General features: G+C 38.5%; 1 protein-coding gene across 6 annotated transcripts in view; it reads right to left on the reverse strand.

Annotated features, from left to right (window-relative positions):
- Positions 1-15256, reverse strand: part of LOC756368 (protein eyes shut) — a 64868-nt gene that overhangs the window by 36732 nt on the left and 12880 nt on the right. For all 6 annotated transcript variants that reach the window (XM_030979929.1, XM_030979925.1, XM_030979924.1 and 3 more), the window contains one exon: positions 78-258. In XM_030979929.1, coding sequence (XP_030835789.1) covers positions 78-258 — 181 coding nt within the window. The remainder of the gene's footprint in view (positions 1-77; positions 259-15256) is intronic.

Consider the following 15256-nt stretch of genomic DNA (forward strand, 5'->3'; position numbering starts at 1 on the left):
AGAACAAGAAGAGTGTTTAGCTTTCAACAGCATCAATTTAACATCATTGTGACTCTTAGAAGTAGACGGTTACTTACAGGATATCATCAAGGGTACCATTGGATCCACAATCTAGGTCGCATGGAGTGGGTGTGGTGGGCGGAGAGGGCGTGGTTGGATCTGGTATCTGACACAGGTCTCCGCTATAGCCTTCATCGCAATCACAACGACATTTCCTTGGATGACGCTCACCATGCATACATTTTATGGCACATATGCCTGTGAGAAAAATAATACAAGAAATGGAAAGGATTGTTAATTAAGAAATAGTACTGGAAATAAAGGTTTGAATATCTAAAAATAAACCTGTGAAAGGAAAGAAAAACCCTCTCCAAAATAATCATTATCAATAACAACAAAAACAATAAAAATTCTTGTCTTTTATGAACCACATGTATATTATTGATACAAAATGCTTTGACTGTTGGATACTCAATGCAACAAAATAAATGTCACAGCTGTTTGATTATAAAACAAAAAATTCAGAAGTAGAAAAAGGAGTCTTTTATGCAGTGCTTGAACTGCAAAGTTATCAATATAAATCAATGAACCTGTTAATATAATATACCAAAACAAAATTTACTTAACAGACCTCTTAAGAAAAAAAACAAGCCCACTGCCTTTCAGCAAGGCAACTTAAATACATTACAGCATCATACCACAAGCAGGTATGGGCCTCACAGATGCTTTATCAAACCAGAATTCATATCAACATTTCTGTTATCTATTTTCATTCATTAAAAAGGGAATGACCAATCATCAACTCATTGAGGAATTCATTTCAAATTCAGAATGGAAAATCAGTGACCAGGGCCCCATTTCACAAAACTTGTCATCAGTGACAAATGACAGTTTTTGTTATAAGCTAGTGAAATCCTTGCTTCTGATTGGTTATCGGCAGATTTGTCACTGATTTTTGTCGTCTGTCATTGAAAAAAAGCTTTGAGAAACAGGTCCCAGGAATTGGGTTAGCATGGAGAGCATAGAGATGCAGGGTCTGAAGTACTAGTGACACCTTAAAAGCATGTGTGGTGATGGACGACTGTAATCTATTGTAAGATTGCTGGTAGGGTAGGCAAAGCTTCAACATGGCGGATGGTTTGTGAAGACAGGTTGAAGTATGTCTCAACACCACCCTTATGAAGGCACTTAACCCTCTAGCCCAGAAATATCTGGTCTAACCAAATCTACAGTTTGTCATTTCACAAATTTCTTTCTGATTGTCAATAACATACATTGCTCTGCATTTGCAAGATGGTCTGCAGTCTCAGTCATCCCTAGCTTCTTCACTCCCTTTGTTTGTCCATATTGATGTACATTTACCTTCTTTTGAACACTTCTCTCTATCCCTCGTCTATTCTCTGTTATCTCTCTTTCACTCTTACACTTTCTCTCTCTCTCTCTCTCTCTCTTCATATTTTCTCTCCTGTTTTTCATTGTATTGCTTTTTTGTTCTTCCTCTCTCTTTCCTGTTGCCACTCTCATCATTTTGCCCTCTCTCTCTCTATTTATGATTATTCTTCTTTTCTCATTCTCTCTCCTTCCTTTTCATTCTCTCTCTCTCTTTCTCACAGTATCACTATACATCTATCTATCTACCTCTATCTCTCTCTATCTCTCTCTCTCTGCCTTTCTACATTATATTTCTCCCATCTCTCCTCCACCATCTCATTCTTATGACCATGCCAAACACCCATCAATTCTAAGCACTACTTGTGTCTGATTGCCTCCCCTGACCTGTGACCGCCATCCAAACACTACTCTAGCTCCCTCCGTCTTTCTTACACGCAGATGTACAACCGCTCAAATGTCTTTTATCTCTATTCCACATCCCATACCACTTAACAGAGATGTAACCGACCGCTGAGCGCTATAAGGGCACTAACTCTGTGTTAAAGTATATGAGTTATTGTCCTTCTTGCTTTCAGCCGATGATACATGCCATCAAAGTCTGCCACCATCTTATTTTTGAAATCCCTTTATGGTCGGGTATTTGGAGCGATTGCAATTCTCAATATAATACCTTTCAGCCTCTTCTCTTCTCGGGTCTATTTCCCTCAACCCTAGTACATACTGAGATGCAGACCTGTAGCCATATTTCCTATACAATGTTTTTCCAGTAATACTGGTACATTATCAGGGGTTTCTTTCATTCATCATTCAAAGGGTATATAATTTGTATGTAAATTTGGTAAAATCAAATCTGCAAAACAAAACAATTATTATTTTGCTAACAAATCCTAACAAACACTATGCATCACCTATAATAATCAGATTGATAAGAAAATGTAAACAGACCTGCACTTGAAATGCAGGCATTTTCATAATTATGACTTTAAAAAAAATGACTTGTGCAAGTACAAACAGGCCACCATGGTAAAGTACAGGATGCTATCAGCTGTTTAGAACCAGAAGGGAATTAGCTTGCATACTTCACCACCTACTAATTCATATATTTGGTAAATTTGTTTCTCTCATGGTCTGTGAGAGATATAGGGTAGTCCCATATACATCTTTCTGTGTATAGTGCTTGTAATTTTACAAAGAATGGGCCAAATTTCTTATCATTTTGATGATTCCAGAACCTTGCAGATGCTAGATGCTAGATGATCAACCTTTTCTGATCGATTCCACAACGTTTCTTTCACAATGCAATCGCATGACCATAACTGGTCTTTACCTTTAACACCTAACTGGATGTCACAGACATTATAACCTCTGTGTGTGTGTGTGTGTGAACAGTTTACCATGGTGATACCGAGTATAAAACGAGACCTGCGAGTGTGAATAGGTCTACTGTGGTGATGGGTAGTTTGAGACAAGTATTGCCTAGGACAGGGTGAGGAATGATTGTTTATACCAGGTCCATAGAGGCAGGCCTCTGTCTGCTACAGCCTAACCTCTATGGAGTATGGGTCTCATACAGTACACACCTCATTACACAGAGCCGTTATCTGTACACCACTACATCACTGATATAGATCATGTATTTAATCATATCGCACACATCTTCAAACAAAACGTCACTCTGTATTTCTAAAATAGTAGATCTGGAGAGGTGGATGGTATGTTGTTACTAAATAATAATGTGACTGATATAGAGACCATATAGGTTGCATGTATGGTGGTAGGATCTCATGTATCAAGTTCATAATTCACACAACAGATTACTTAATTTGTTAGCAGTCAGAAGGAAGTTCAAAATGTGTTAAACCTTTGCTTACTGGAATCGGGTTGTTCCCATGCTAAGCCATGCTAAGCCACGCTAAGCCAATGGGAATGACAGAATTCACTAGCCAAAGGGTTAAAAAAATATTTGAGATAACATCCTTCTGGCTTTCAACATATAATATTAGAAATACTTGTAACACTGGAAACAAAGAAATTGTATGGAATATATGAAATACAGTCTACTTTTATTGTGAAGTACTTAGCAATCATCACCACAAGTAAGAGGATACTGCCATATATCATCATCGGTAAGTTGTGAATATACAGTAAAGGTTGTAGATGTAGAAAATGTTGTAAGACAGGAAAATGGAAAGCATCATATTACTATTTCATATTCTTTCCCCCACATAATTTACAGAGATAAACCACAGCTCATATGTAGATCACAAAATACTCCCTGAATACCCATCACCTCCCCAACTCATGCTCACAATGTGATCTGGTGAGGTGGTGGAATATTGCACATCAAATTAGTGAAATTCAACCGATTTGAGGATGAAATTACAGCTAATATGCTCCCTTCCATAAAATCCTTCCTATCGCCTCTTAGAAAGCCTTAGCAAATATAACTATAGCATGATGTGCAAGCAATGCAGAGAGCACTTTAAAAGTGATGCTTCAAGGGCTATCCAAAGTCGATGATGAGAAGAGAAAGAGGAGCTCGAAAAAGGAATACAAATGATTTGTGAAGAGGAGAGAGGGGATCGTGAAAATTATTGAGTTGCTGCATCCACACTTAGGAACTGCAATAAAGTGCATGTCAAACTTTTACTTAATCATATTTGATTGAATAAAGATTTGAGTCTTGCTTTAGTGACCACCTGTATAGAAAAACCACCATGCAATCTAAAGATCAACAAAAGTTTTTTGTTTCCCCTGAACCATGTTTCTCCGTGGAACCTGCATTACTGTAAACTGTACACTGTTCTCTGTTTCTTTTAGTTTTCTTTTTTGTCTCTTTCTCGTTTCTCTCTTACTTATTTCTCTTTCTTTGAGAACTCTATATAGTACAGGTTGGTCTGTATTTCTTTATCTTTCATGGCAATGCTTAGTTCTGAAAGGTTTCCTGTCGATTTATAGCATACAATTCCACTACATTTGAACAGATGATTTTGTCTGCCCACTACTCATCATTGAGCAGTATCTCCTTAGGCCTGTCCTCATCAGCTCGAGATTGCAAAATAGCCTGCTATTTCTGATTTGGGAAATAATCCTGAAGTTACAAATCGCGTATTCATCAGCTCGAGACTTGACCTCAAAACTTTAAACTCGAGCTCGAGAAATTAGCACGAGATAATTTTCCTCACTGTTCTCACATAGTGCAAGTCTTCGGGCTGGTGAAAACGCACCGGACAAATATCAGGATATTTTGCAAACTAGCACAAGATATCTTAGGATGATTATCTCAACCAAATATCCCGCTAATTGCAACTTCGGGCTGATGAAGACGCAAATTCGATTTAATTTTGATCGAGATAGTTCAAATAGCGGGATATTTGGCAATCTCGAGCTGATGAGGACAGGCCTATTGAATACTGAAGTCCTGTAATCACATTCCTTGTAATGATTCCTGCACTATCCTGACAGAGCAGACTGTTTCCTATCACTCTCCTAATCTCTGCCTTGATTGAGTATGTCATAGCCTAGTTTAACCACCAGGCAAGCAGCCATACATGCAAGGGCACGCACAGATAGACTACCGCCTTCAGGCATGGGCGCTTGACGCATAGAATCGTAGGGTCAGAATGTCATCATTAGAAAAAAAGGTGGAATACGTGGGGATTGGAAATTCAGGTAATAGACTTTTAATTTGGACAGTCTTAATAGAATGGCATGTATGGCAATATCCTACTTGACATCCCGGAAATTGGATGTGTATGGTGGAAAATTTCATAAGTTATATAGCTTTCAAGCTTATTGAGTTTAATTGATTACATGATTATCAAGATTTAAAGGTAAAAAAGTATCATAGTACAACAAATCTGACATTACAGTTCTAATAGTGACCTAATAGTGACTCTATTGCATCTAAACCAGAATACATTATTCTGAGATATAATGTATTGTGCATCTTCAAAAGCCCTTATCAAATAAAATTATTGTGTAAACTTATGATTATTATAAATGAAAAATACTGTTCTTCCATGATTTGTGTAAGAGCGTAAGGAACGGAACAGTATGGGTCAAACACAGACCCATCCAAACTGGACAGACAGTCCTGATTTCAGGGCCAACAAGTTCATTTCAATGGTTTGAGATATTAAGATAAAAGTGTATAAGAAAGGCAAAGAGAGCTGAAAGATGACCAGAAAGGCATGGTTCTGTTAATAGAAAACCCGTTCTGCACAGATGAAAGGCACTATCCTAACCTATTCATATACATGCATATACAGTACATCTGTTTCCTATATTACTCATCCTAGTATATATGAACTCTCCATCCTCCTACAGAATTTAATTTAGATCACTTGCTTCACCAATTCTATTTTAGATTGGACTAGTGCAGTGATTTTGGTCATATATCCATTAAATTACCCCCAATATGTTGCCTAATTCATTTTCCTCCGTATAATGGCTTCAATTTATTCCAAAAGCTCCTTCATTCATGAATAAAAACAATTACACGGTTCTGCCGACATAAATCATTTGATAACACAGAATCACAACTGGTATTCCGAAGTATTGGAGCAAATCTGCAATTCGGTTTCATTTTCACTATGCCTGAAAGCACACTGTTGAATGAGTGTCTGAATTGATCTAAAGAATTTGATTGTTTTATCCTATCATTGGACAATTTCTGTTGATTGTGAAAATAGCTATATTTCAAATAGACTTCTATCATCACATACACTAAATGTTCCACATACCAGAAGCCTCCTATTGTTCAAACGATGTATGAGAAATGTTTGATTTAGACTTATAAATATAAATTAAACAAATTGTGGATGCTTTTACTGAAACTATAATACTTTTTTTTTTTAAATGTAACATTTAGACACAAAATACTGAATGCCGGGAATTGCTTATTTACTTTATAGTCTGTATAATGTATATCACCCTATTATATAATCATAATTTTATTTGATGTTTTTTTTTCTCTTCCTCTTACCACCTCTTGTTTCTTTTTTTCTTTTGCCAATGTCTTATTTAATTTTATTTTCTCATTGCATCTATCTCTCATTCCTCCATTTCTCTTTCTCTACCTTTCTAAATGTAAAAATCTCTTTTCTCTATCCTAAAACCCCACCCCCTCTCTCTCTCCTCCCTCTCCTCTCTCTCCCCCCCCCCCCCCCCCCTCTCTCTCTCTCTCTCTCTCCCGCCCTCCCTCCCTCCCGCCCTCCCTCCCTCCCGCCCTCCCTCCCTCCCTCCCTCCCTCCCTCCCCCTCTCTCTCTGTCTCTCTCTCTCCTCTCCTCTCTGTCTCTCTCTATCCCCCCTCTCTCTCTCTCTATCCCCCCTCTCTCTCTCTCTCTCTCTATCCCCCCCCCCCCTCTCTCTCTCTCTCTCTCTATCCCCCCCCCTCTCTCTCTCTCTCTCTCTCTCTTTCTTTACCCCCTCTCTTTCAGCTATCCATTCATATCAACTATCCAATCACCCCTTCACTTACAGGATTAACCAGACTTTGAAATTAAATTGAATTTAGCAATTAATTCTCTTTGGGGATGCGGCTCATCAGGATTCATATGAATTTAATCCAAATATTGAATCACTAAAAAACTCTTTGAAAATATTACGAGTCTCCTTGATAGTCTATTAGTCCTAATCCCTAACTGTGTATAGTTTAATACTGTAAAGATTTATGCTAATAAATGACTATATTGCCTGTTGAGAGCCAGAAGGGTGTTAACTCTGTGTTAAAGTATATGAGTTAAGGCCATTCTGGTTCCAAAAAGATAAAATATACGTTAGCACCTTTCTGTCTCTCAGAAGGAAACGTATAATTTAATACAGAGTTAACACCCTTCTCGCTCTGAACAGATGATATTCACTTGCCAGTCAGCAGCTGCCTTATTATGAATAACGTTGACCTATTCACAAGCCATCAATTTTATTCATCAGCTGGCAAACTGGTGTGACTCTTTTCAGAGTGACCTAAATATATGAACCAAAAACTGTTGAACTATTTATTCCTCCTCATAAGTGCATAAATATCATTCACATCTATATGGCATATTATCAAATATATTCTTCAAGGATTGTATTTGCATAAACTTTGCATAGTATTTTTTTCCTTTCCTGCTTTTTGTTAGTCTCTCTCTCCCTTTCTCCCCATCCCTATCATTCTTTTGCTCTCTCTCTCTCTCTTTCTCTATCTCTTTCTCTCTCTCTCCCTTTCTCCCCATCCCTATCATTATTTTGCTCTTTCTCTCTCTCTCTCTCTGTCGATATCCCCCCTCTCTAAACTCACTCTCACTCTCTCATTCCTTGCTCTCCTTCTTTTCAAAATTTTACACCACTAATCTACAGTAGATGTGGACATACTCCTACAAATAAAACTAAAATGAAGTTAATGATTCTAATATGAATCCACGCAAATTATAGTGCACTATTAGACTTTTCCAGTCTTTCCAAGAAAATAAAGCACCTTTAACCCATTGACTACTGAATGAATTCATTGCCATATGCTCAATAAAGGGGCCACTCGGTTTCAGTAGGCAATGAGTTAAAGAGACTAGACATTTTAAAGAATGAAGGACAGGAAGAGAAGGAGAGAAGATTGGAAGTTACAATGACAACAAACGGCGGCGGTGTAGGCTTAGCCATCAAGCTATTACAAGCATTCTTCATCTTCCAAATTACTCCAGGCTAATGACAGTGTATCCATGACACACATCTTTTGATCAAAGGCAGACGAAGAGAAACCTAGTCCCATCGTAAGCGTCTATCATTCCACTCTCAAGGAAAGTGTCAATTTCCAGGCTGTACCAATGCGCAGTAATTGCTGAGGGATCACAGGGTATATCTGTGTCGACACAGCCTCTTTTTCTCCACTTTCCTCGCTATTTGTATTGCTTCAAACTGTCTACAAGTGCCTCTTATCATAGCCTCTACCTTTGGGCAAGGGGGTTCCGATTAGACGAATGTTCTGGGGTAATTATCCCTACATATTGGTCTCCTTCTAGCAATGTTTGTTCTTCATCTCTGCCGTTCCGGTGAGATTACCTGCTCCAGTATACACACCGCTGCTTTCATAAGGGTGGCAATTGGATGCAAGTTTGTTCAGGTTTCGTCTCCTGCAATTTGGCTTAAAAGTGTTTTGATTGTTCAGAATGTTGGTTGGATGCTACAGGTAGAAACTCTCTTTAATTTGAACATGTACGGGTATACACATAAAGAAATACAATGCACAGAAAAGCAATTTAGTTCTTGAAAGCTCATAAGAGTCAAGGAGTTAAATTGACATGGAGAGAAGAAAAAAAAAATGTTTGCCACTTTGAGATAAAGATTGCTCACATGAACAAAAATCTATCTTTTCTTCTACGGGAATGGCCACAATGACAACATTTGATGTAAATTCATACTCACATTCAGTCCAATGGCAATGGGAGGGGAGGGGAGGGGAGGGGGGGGGCTTTGTAAAAAGGCTTAGAAGGAAATTTCTGTCTCTGTATTTGCCCCTGCGATAGATGAAATGCCCTCTTTTACTCCGGCCCCTCACATCACTCCTATATCTCCATTTTTTCCTCCACTCTTCGTTATTTTCCCTCTCCTTCATATTTTGTCATTTATTTGCCGATACAATTCATTCCCCACTGCAAGTTTAATAACTTGAGCTCATTTAAAGCAATTTAATATCACAGGAGACACACTTAATTATCACCTTAGGTATCTGAAACCACAAAATTGCAAGAACAAATATTACACTTCAAAAAAACATACAGACTTTACGACATCCAAACCAAGGTTTCCACCTTGTTTACCATGTCACAGTGACATGCTAGGAAGGACAGACAACTGAAACGTCTTTCCCAGATAGACAAATTAGACAGCAATTTACCCACGCAGATTTGATTAATTTTGGATGCAATCAGGGCTTCTAAAACGGCATCAACGACAAAACCGGAAAGGAGAGAGAAACTCTTTGTAGGTAAGGAGACAGGCTTAGAATTGGAGACTATACAGTGAAATAATAGATGTTAAATTGAGTTACCAATTTTGGGATTGAAGAAACACTAGCTGTCTCTACATTTGGATGGAATCAGATAATTGCTTAATGGACGAGCTGAGTGACGAGAGTAAGATTCTTCAAACTGCAAGTTCTACATCTAAGTTGATGAAGGGCCATATATATATATATATATATATATATACATGAATTACATTACAGAAATGCATTTTAGTTCTTTAAAAAGTGGAGAACTCAATAAAAAGAATGAATCAATTTTCCAGGAGTACACAAAAATGTTGTGGTTAGCACAATTTCACCACAGTAATTTTAAAAGGAAATGAATTTTCCAGCAATCCAAACATTGTGCCTTTGTTACACGACCTTGATAACAAAAATGCATTTTGGAATATAAAAAATTGACATTTTCATGTGTTTGAGTTTTAAAGAATAGTTATCTATTCAGAAAAGAAAAACAAAATGCTGGTAATCTACATCATGACCTATTTTGTTGACTGATAGGACTGTTCTGAATGTCTCCAGGTTCACATGGTGTTGACCGATTACCTTAAAAGCCATCGCCTACAAAAATAGAGTAACAACTTTCTTTATTACCGGCTGCCTTCCACTCCAATTACCCAGTCATTTGATAATGGAACAAGCTTTTTATTAAAACTCCCTCAACTCCGTGTCATTTAAGAGTATCATCCACATTGCCTACAGGTAGCATAAAGGGCAAAGCGGTTATCAACAGCTCTGCATGGGCAGTGTTTCAACTGACTGGATTTGGTGCATAATTAGGGTTGTACACCACGCAAGGCACACCTGGGCAACGGCAGTAGGAACATGCTTCTTACAAAGCATTGGGTGTAAGGTGATTTATGGGTAAATGTTGGAAGCGAGCACCTCTATTTTATACTGCAGCCGGTATTAATTCAATCACATAACATTCCTTGCGGCAGGTAGGGTTTAATCAGCCAAGCAATTACACCCTCTACCCTGGCGCTTGAAACCGTATCTTGACTGAAAAGCCCAGGAGAAACACCACTCAGATTGGGTTGGAAGACCGTCAATGTTTTTCTTCCTAATTAATCTTCTTGAAGCTATTTGATGAAAGTGCATAAAAAGACCCCTTCGTGCTTGAACATTGAGTCACATTAATTGTGGAGTGTGTGAGTAATGAAAAGGGATTAATAAATGATCATGTGCAATCTGGAACACTTCTTAATGTTCTTCAAGATTCTCTCTCTCTCCCTCAATTACTCAAACTCAATATCCTGAACCATAGCAGACCAACCTTTAAGTTACAGCTAGAACCTCCAACCTAAAATTGGACAAGTTTGGGATCACTGCAATTAATTGCAACTGGTATCCAATATCACATTTTATTAAACAGGCTCATGTTCAGTAAGTAAAATTGTTGTTATTACATAATAAAAGCATTGATGATCAGAAAAGAGAAGAAAAGAAAAGAAAAACTTCTGAAAAATGAAGTTGGAAACGTAATTGACTGCAGAGTGCATTTGGTAAGCTCTTTGAAATATAATTCAACAATCTTTCGAAGTTAAACAATGTGTTTGATGAACTCAGTGTGATAATAAACATTGGATTTCTTTTAGTAGATGTATTTGGCTGACTAGAGTTTGGCATCTTGGTATAGTTTCATGTGAATCTGAATCTGAGTCACCAGAAATATTCAGAGAACCAAATTACATGTGAATAATGGTGTAATGCCAGAGGTAAAAATACAATTTCAATGAAGTTAAATACATGAGTACATGAATAAGTCTCATTGTAAATTCATACAGCGAATCATTTCCTAAATTGAGCATGAATGGACGCATTCTTGTCTGGATATTGACGTGAATTCCATGTCAATATTTCAGTTAAATCCCCTGATTGAAACCTACACTCCCCTACACAACATGACACAGATGCCAGGACAATCAGGTTTACATGCGAGGAATTCCTTCCCGGGCCTCGAGGTATTATTAGAAGTCCAGCAGAAATTACCCTGCTGGACCGACCGACCGAAAGAAACGGAAGCGGTGCTGAGCGCTTGCTCTTGAGGTAAAGAGTGGTGCGTGCCATTTATACCGATAAGTTTAGAGATAAGGAATAATAGAAGGAAAGACCTGAGGATGAGTACAAAGCAAGCAGAAAGGGGGCATGGTTTTGCATACCAACATCGGTGAAAATGAGGGGTGATGGGTCATTGAAATAGCAACATGCGTCATCAGGGGTCTTTTCTTCTTGTGGAATCATCTAAAATCCTAATATCTACTCATGAATTTATTCATTTACTAATCAAAATGATATGTATTGTTTTTATACTTTTATTGTATTGTCTGATTTAGATGACAAAGCTATGGTTGTCTATTATATGCTTATTCATGGAAAGAGGTACAAATATCTGAGATTCCATCATTCCAGTAGAAGTACGATGACATGCACAATTTTAACATTGTTTACTGGTACATTCTATAATGTTAAAGGCCTACTCCAACACAGCATAATAACATTGTGTGCCTAGGAGAAGCGCAACAACAAGAATTTCTGGTCTTTATTTTTATTTGTTAGTTTTGTATGAAAGGGTAGAAAAGGGACAGAAATTGTCTGTATAAATGTAATCAAAGGCAGGTCATTGACAAAAGAATAAACATTTCCCTCTATCTATCAAGGTATCTTTTCCCAACTTGGAGCTCGATTCCAATATTTTTCTGCACATCTCTGTTTTATGCCATTTTGGTTCACTGTTGCAGTGTCATTCCACATAGGGCGCGTTCATGCTTGATTTTGACGGCCAGAATCACGCATCTGTTACGCGTTTAGTTTAAAACACGATGGCGTTCATGCTCTCTTTTGTAGAATAACCTAAAAACGGCGATCACGATCGCCGATCATAAACTCACAAAAAAGATGCGTTTACAATTTGTAAACGCGTCTAAATGGGGTCAACGCACTGACCTCTAGTGGGTCTACGTAGCATGCGCACACAGGTTTGCGAATCCAGCTGAAGGCCACCCAAGGAGAATTGCCTGGAGAAGTGAGCATGAACAGTGCACCGTGGAACTGCGATTACGATGAGCGTTTACGATGAGCGTTACAAATCGCTCATTCTGCCTTCAAAATCAAGCATGAACGCGCCCTTAGTGTCTTAATGTTCCCTCCCAGTTAATTCTTTTCCACTGGGTCTGGTACCTTCTACTTTTCCTTCTAACAAATCTTTCAAGAGACTCTGATGTCTTTTATGGCAGCCAAATTATTTTGCTTTTCTTCCTTTAATAATTCCTATCATGATATTATGTTTAAGCCCTGTCATATGCAATATTTCTCTGTTAGTTTTCATATCTTCTACTAGCAATGCATATTTTGTAGGGCTTTACGCTGGGCAGATGATGATACATAGCTCATCTTCAGTGTCTGTCTATTCCTTACAGTCTACTCTAAAAGCCCATACACCCCTGCTCAATCTAATGCCAGCTCATATCAGGTGAGTTTATATTACTCTTATCTGATCAGACCTCAATTTAGACCAGGTTATAAATACCTGGCCAAGAAGGAAACACTTGAAGGTCTATAAAGGTGAACCTGGTTGGGCCATCTTCCTTCTACACACCTCAAGTCTCATCCTGCACAAGGCAAGGAATGACTGGGCAAGCGTTGAGCATGCTCGGACACAGCAAGGAAATTTTTGTTTTCATTATTATTTTTCAACCTAAATCTATATCTATTTGCAGCTTTAAATTTCTAAAAGAGATGTACATGGCCTATACTTTATCTCAAAGATTTTATTCCTACTTCCAATGTCTTATCCTATATAAGTCAATGAAAGTCTGAGCAAGCATTGAACTTGCTCGTACACAGCAAAGAAATATTCTTTATGATATTTTAAAAACCTAAATCTACATATATTTGCACCTTCAATTCATTTCTATGATACATGGTGGCCTATACTTTATTTCAAAGAGTTTTTTCTAACATTCACGATTTTATCGTTACAAGTCAAGTAATGATCGACTTTCCATATGCAATAAGGAAGTGTTGAGAAGCTTGGAAATAATTTCTTTATAAAAAAAAACACCCTAGTAATTGTAATACTTGTAAGCCTACAGACTAATATCCTCTTTATTGCACCCTAAACCAAATAGAACATTTCCATATGGACTTGAAATTGTTCATTTGTGGGTAGAAACAAGACAAGGTCCTAAACACCTGTCTCTGATTGACAACCAATAGAAGAGAGGTCAAAAGAAGAGCAAAGCAATTCATCTAATTTTCTCATTCATTTCCAAGTCAAGGCTGAGAAGGTGAAGAGGAAAAAAGTCAAATGCTCTGAACTGAAGGTTAATCAGATGTAGATTTGAAGAGAAATGAGAAATAACAATTTCAGTAGTTTGTAATCAATAGAAGCAAGGGAATGGTGAAGGGGTGGATGGATGGAGTATTGGGGTGTGAGGCGAGTTCTTTATATCTACCAAGCCTTGTGGCAGGTGCATTGTATCTCCAAGGACATAGGAGGATGATGGAGAGAGGCGAGGAGAGGTGAAGAGAAGGTAAAAGAGGGGAAGAGGAGTAGAAGAGTAGGAGGGGAGGAGAGGAGAGGAAGGGGGAAAGGAGAGGAGAGGAAGGGGGAAAGGGGAGGAGAGGAGGGGAGGAGAGGAGGAGAGGAGGGGAGGAGAGGAGGGGAGGAGAGAAGGGGAGGAGAGGAGGAGAGGAGAGGAGAGGAGGGGAGGACATGAGGGGAGAGGAGGGGAGGACATGAGGGGAGAGGAGGGGAGGACATGAGGGGAGAGGAGGGGAGGACAGGAGGGGAGGACAGGAGGGAGGAGAGGAGGGGAGGAGAGAAGGGGAGGAGAGGAGGAGAGGAGAGGAGAGGAGAGGAGGGGAGGACATGAGGGGAGAGGAGGGGAGGACAGGAGGGGAGAGGAGAGGAGAGAGGAAATGAGGAGGAGAGAGGAAATGAGGAGGAGAGAGGAAATGAGGAGGAGAGGAGGAAGAAGGGAGAGGAGAGGAGAGGAAATGAAAGAAAGAGGAAATGAAAGGAGGAGAAGAGGAGGAGAAGAGGAGGAGAAGAGGAGGAGGGGAGGAGGAAGAGGAGGATGAGGAGAAAGAGGAGGAGGAGGAGGGGGTAAGGAGAGGTAGTTGAGGAGGAAGAAGAAGAGGAAGAAGAGGACAAATGGGAGAGGAGGAGAGTAGGGAGAAGACATGACAGGCAAGGGACAGATAGAGGAAAAAATTAGACAAATGAGAAAGAGGAAAGATAAGAGAGTGTGAAAAAAAATTGAAAGGAATGTGACAAGAGAGAAGAATGAATGAAAAATAGATGGATTGAGATAGATATGGTTTCAAGAAAACAAAAGATAAGGACACATATATTATTTTCTCATTGTTGGAAGAGAATAATTAAAAAACATCGCTGATTTGTTATTTCCTTATAAATTCAATCTCTCTGATATTCTCTGAATTTACCCTAAGACATGGATGCAGCTCTACTGCCACCTCTATATCTATTCCAAGTAAATCACCTCGGAGTTGTGTGTTTCATGAATCATAGAAGAATATCAATAACATCACAGCTCTGATGTATGAAAATTTATGGAAGAAAATCAATCTTATTTCATCATGCTATACACACAGCCGGTCAGCTATGAATCAGAAAACGACTTAATAATTCTTCCATTGGATAAACAACCCACAAGTAATTTCAGGCTTCGATTCTCACATTTTGTAGTTCAAGAAGAACAACACTATAGGGATGGCACAGCAGCATATTAATTGTATCTTCATTAACCATTAGACCATTTTCATAATGTAATCATATTTAATGCATAAATCTTTGCCATATGCCTCTTCACAAATTGTTTCATTCACCTGTTACA

The sequence above is a fragment of the Strongylocentrotus purpuratus genome, unplaced genomic scaffold, assembly GCF_000002235.5.
Source record: "Strongylocentrotus purpuratus isolate Spur 01 unplaced genomic scaffold, Spur_5.0 spur5_scaffold_10, whole genome shotgun sequence".
NCBI lineage: Eukaryota > Metazoa > Echinodermata > Echinoidea > Camarodonta > Strongylocentrotidae > Strongylocentrotus > Strongylocentrotus purpuratus.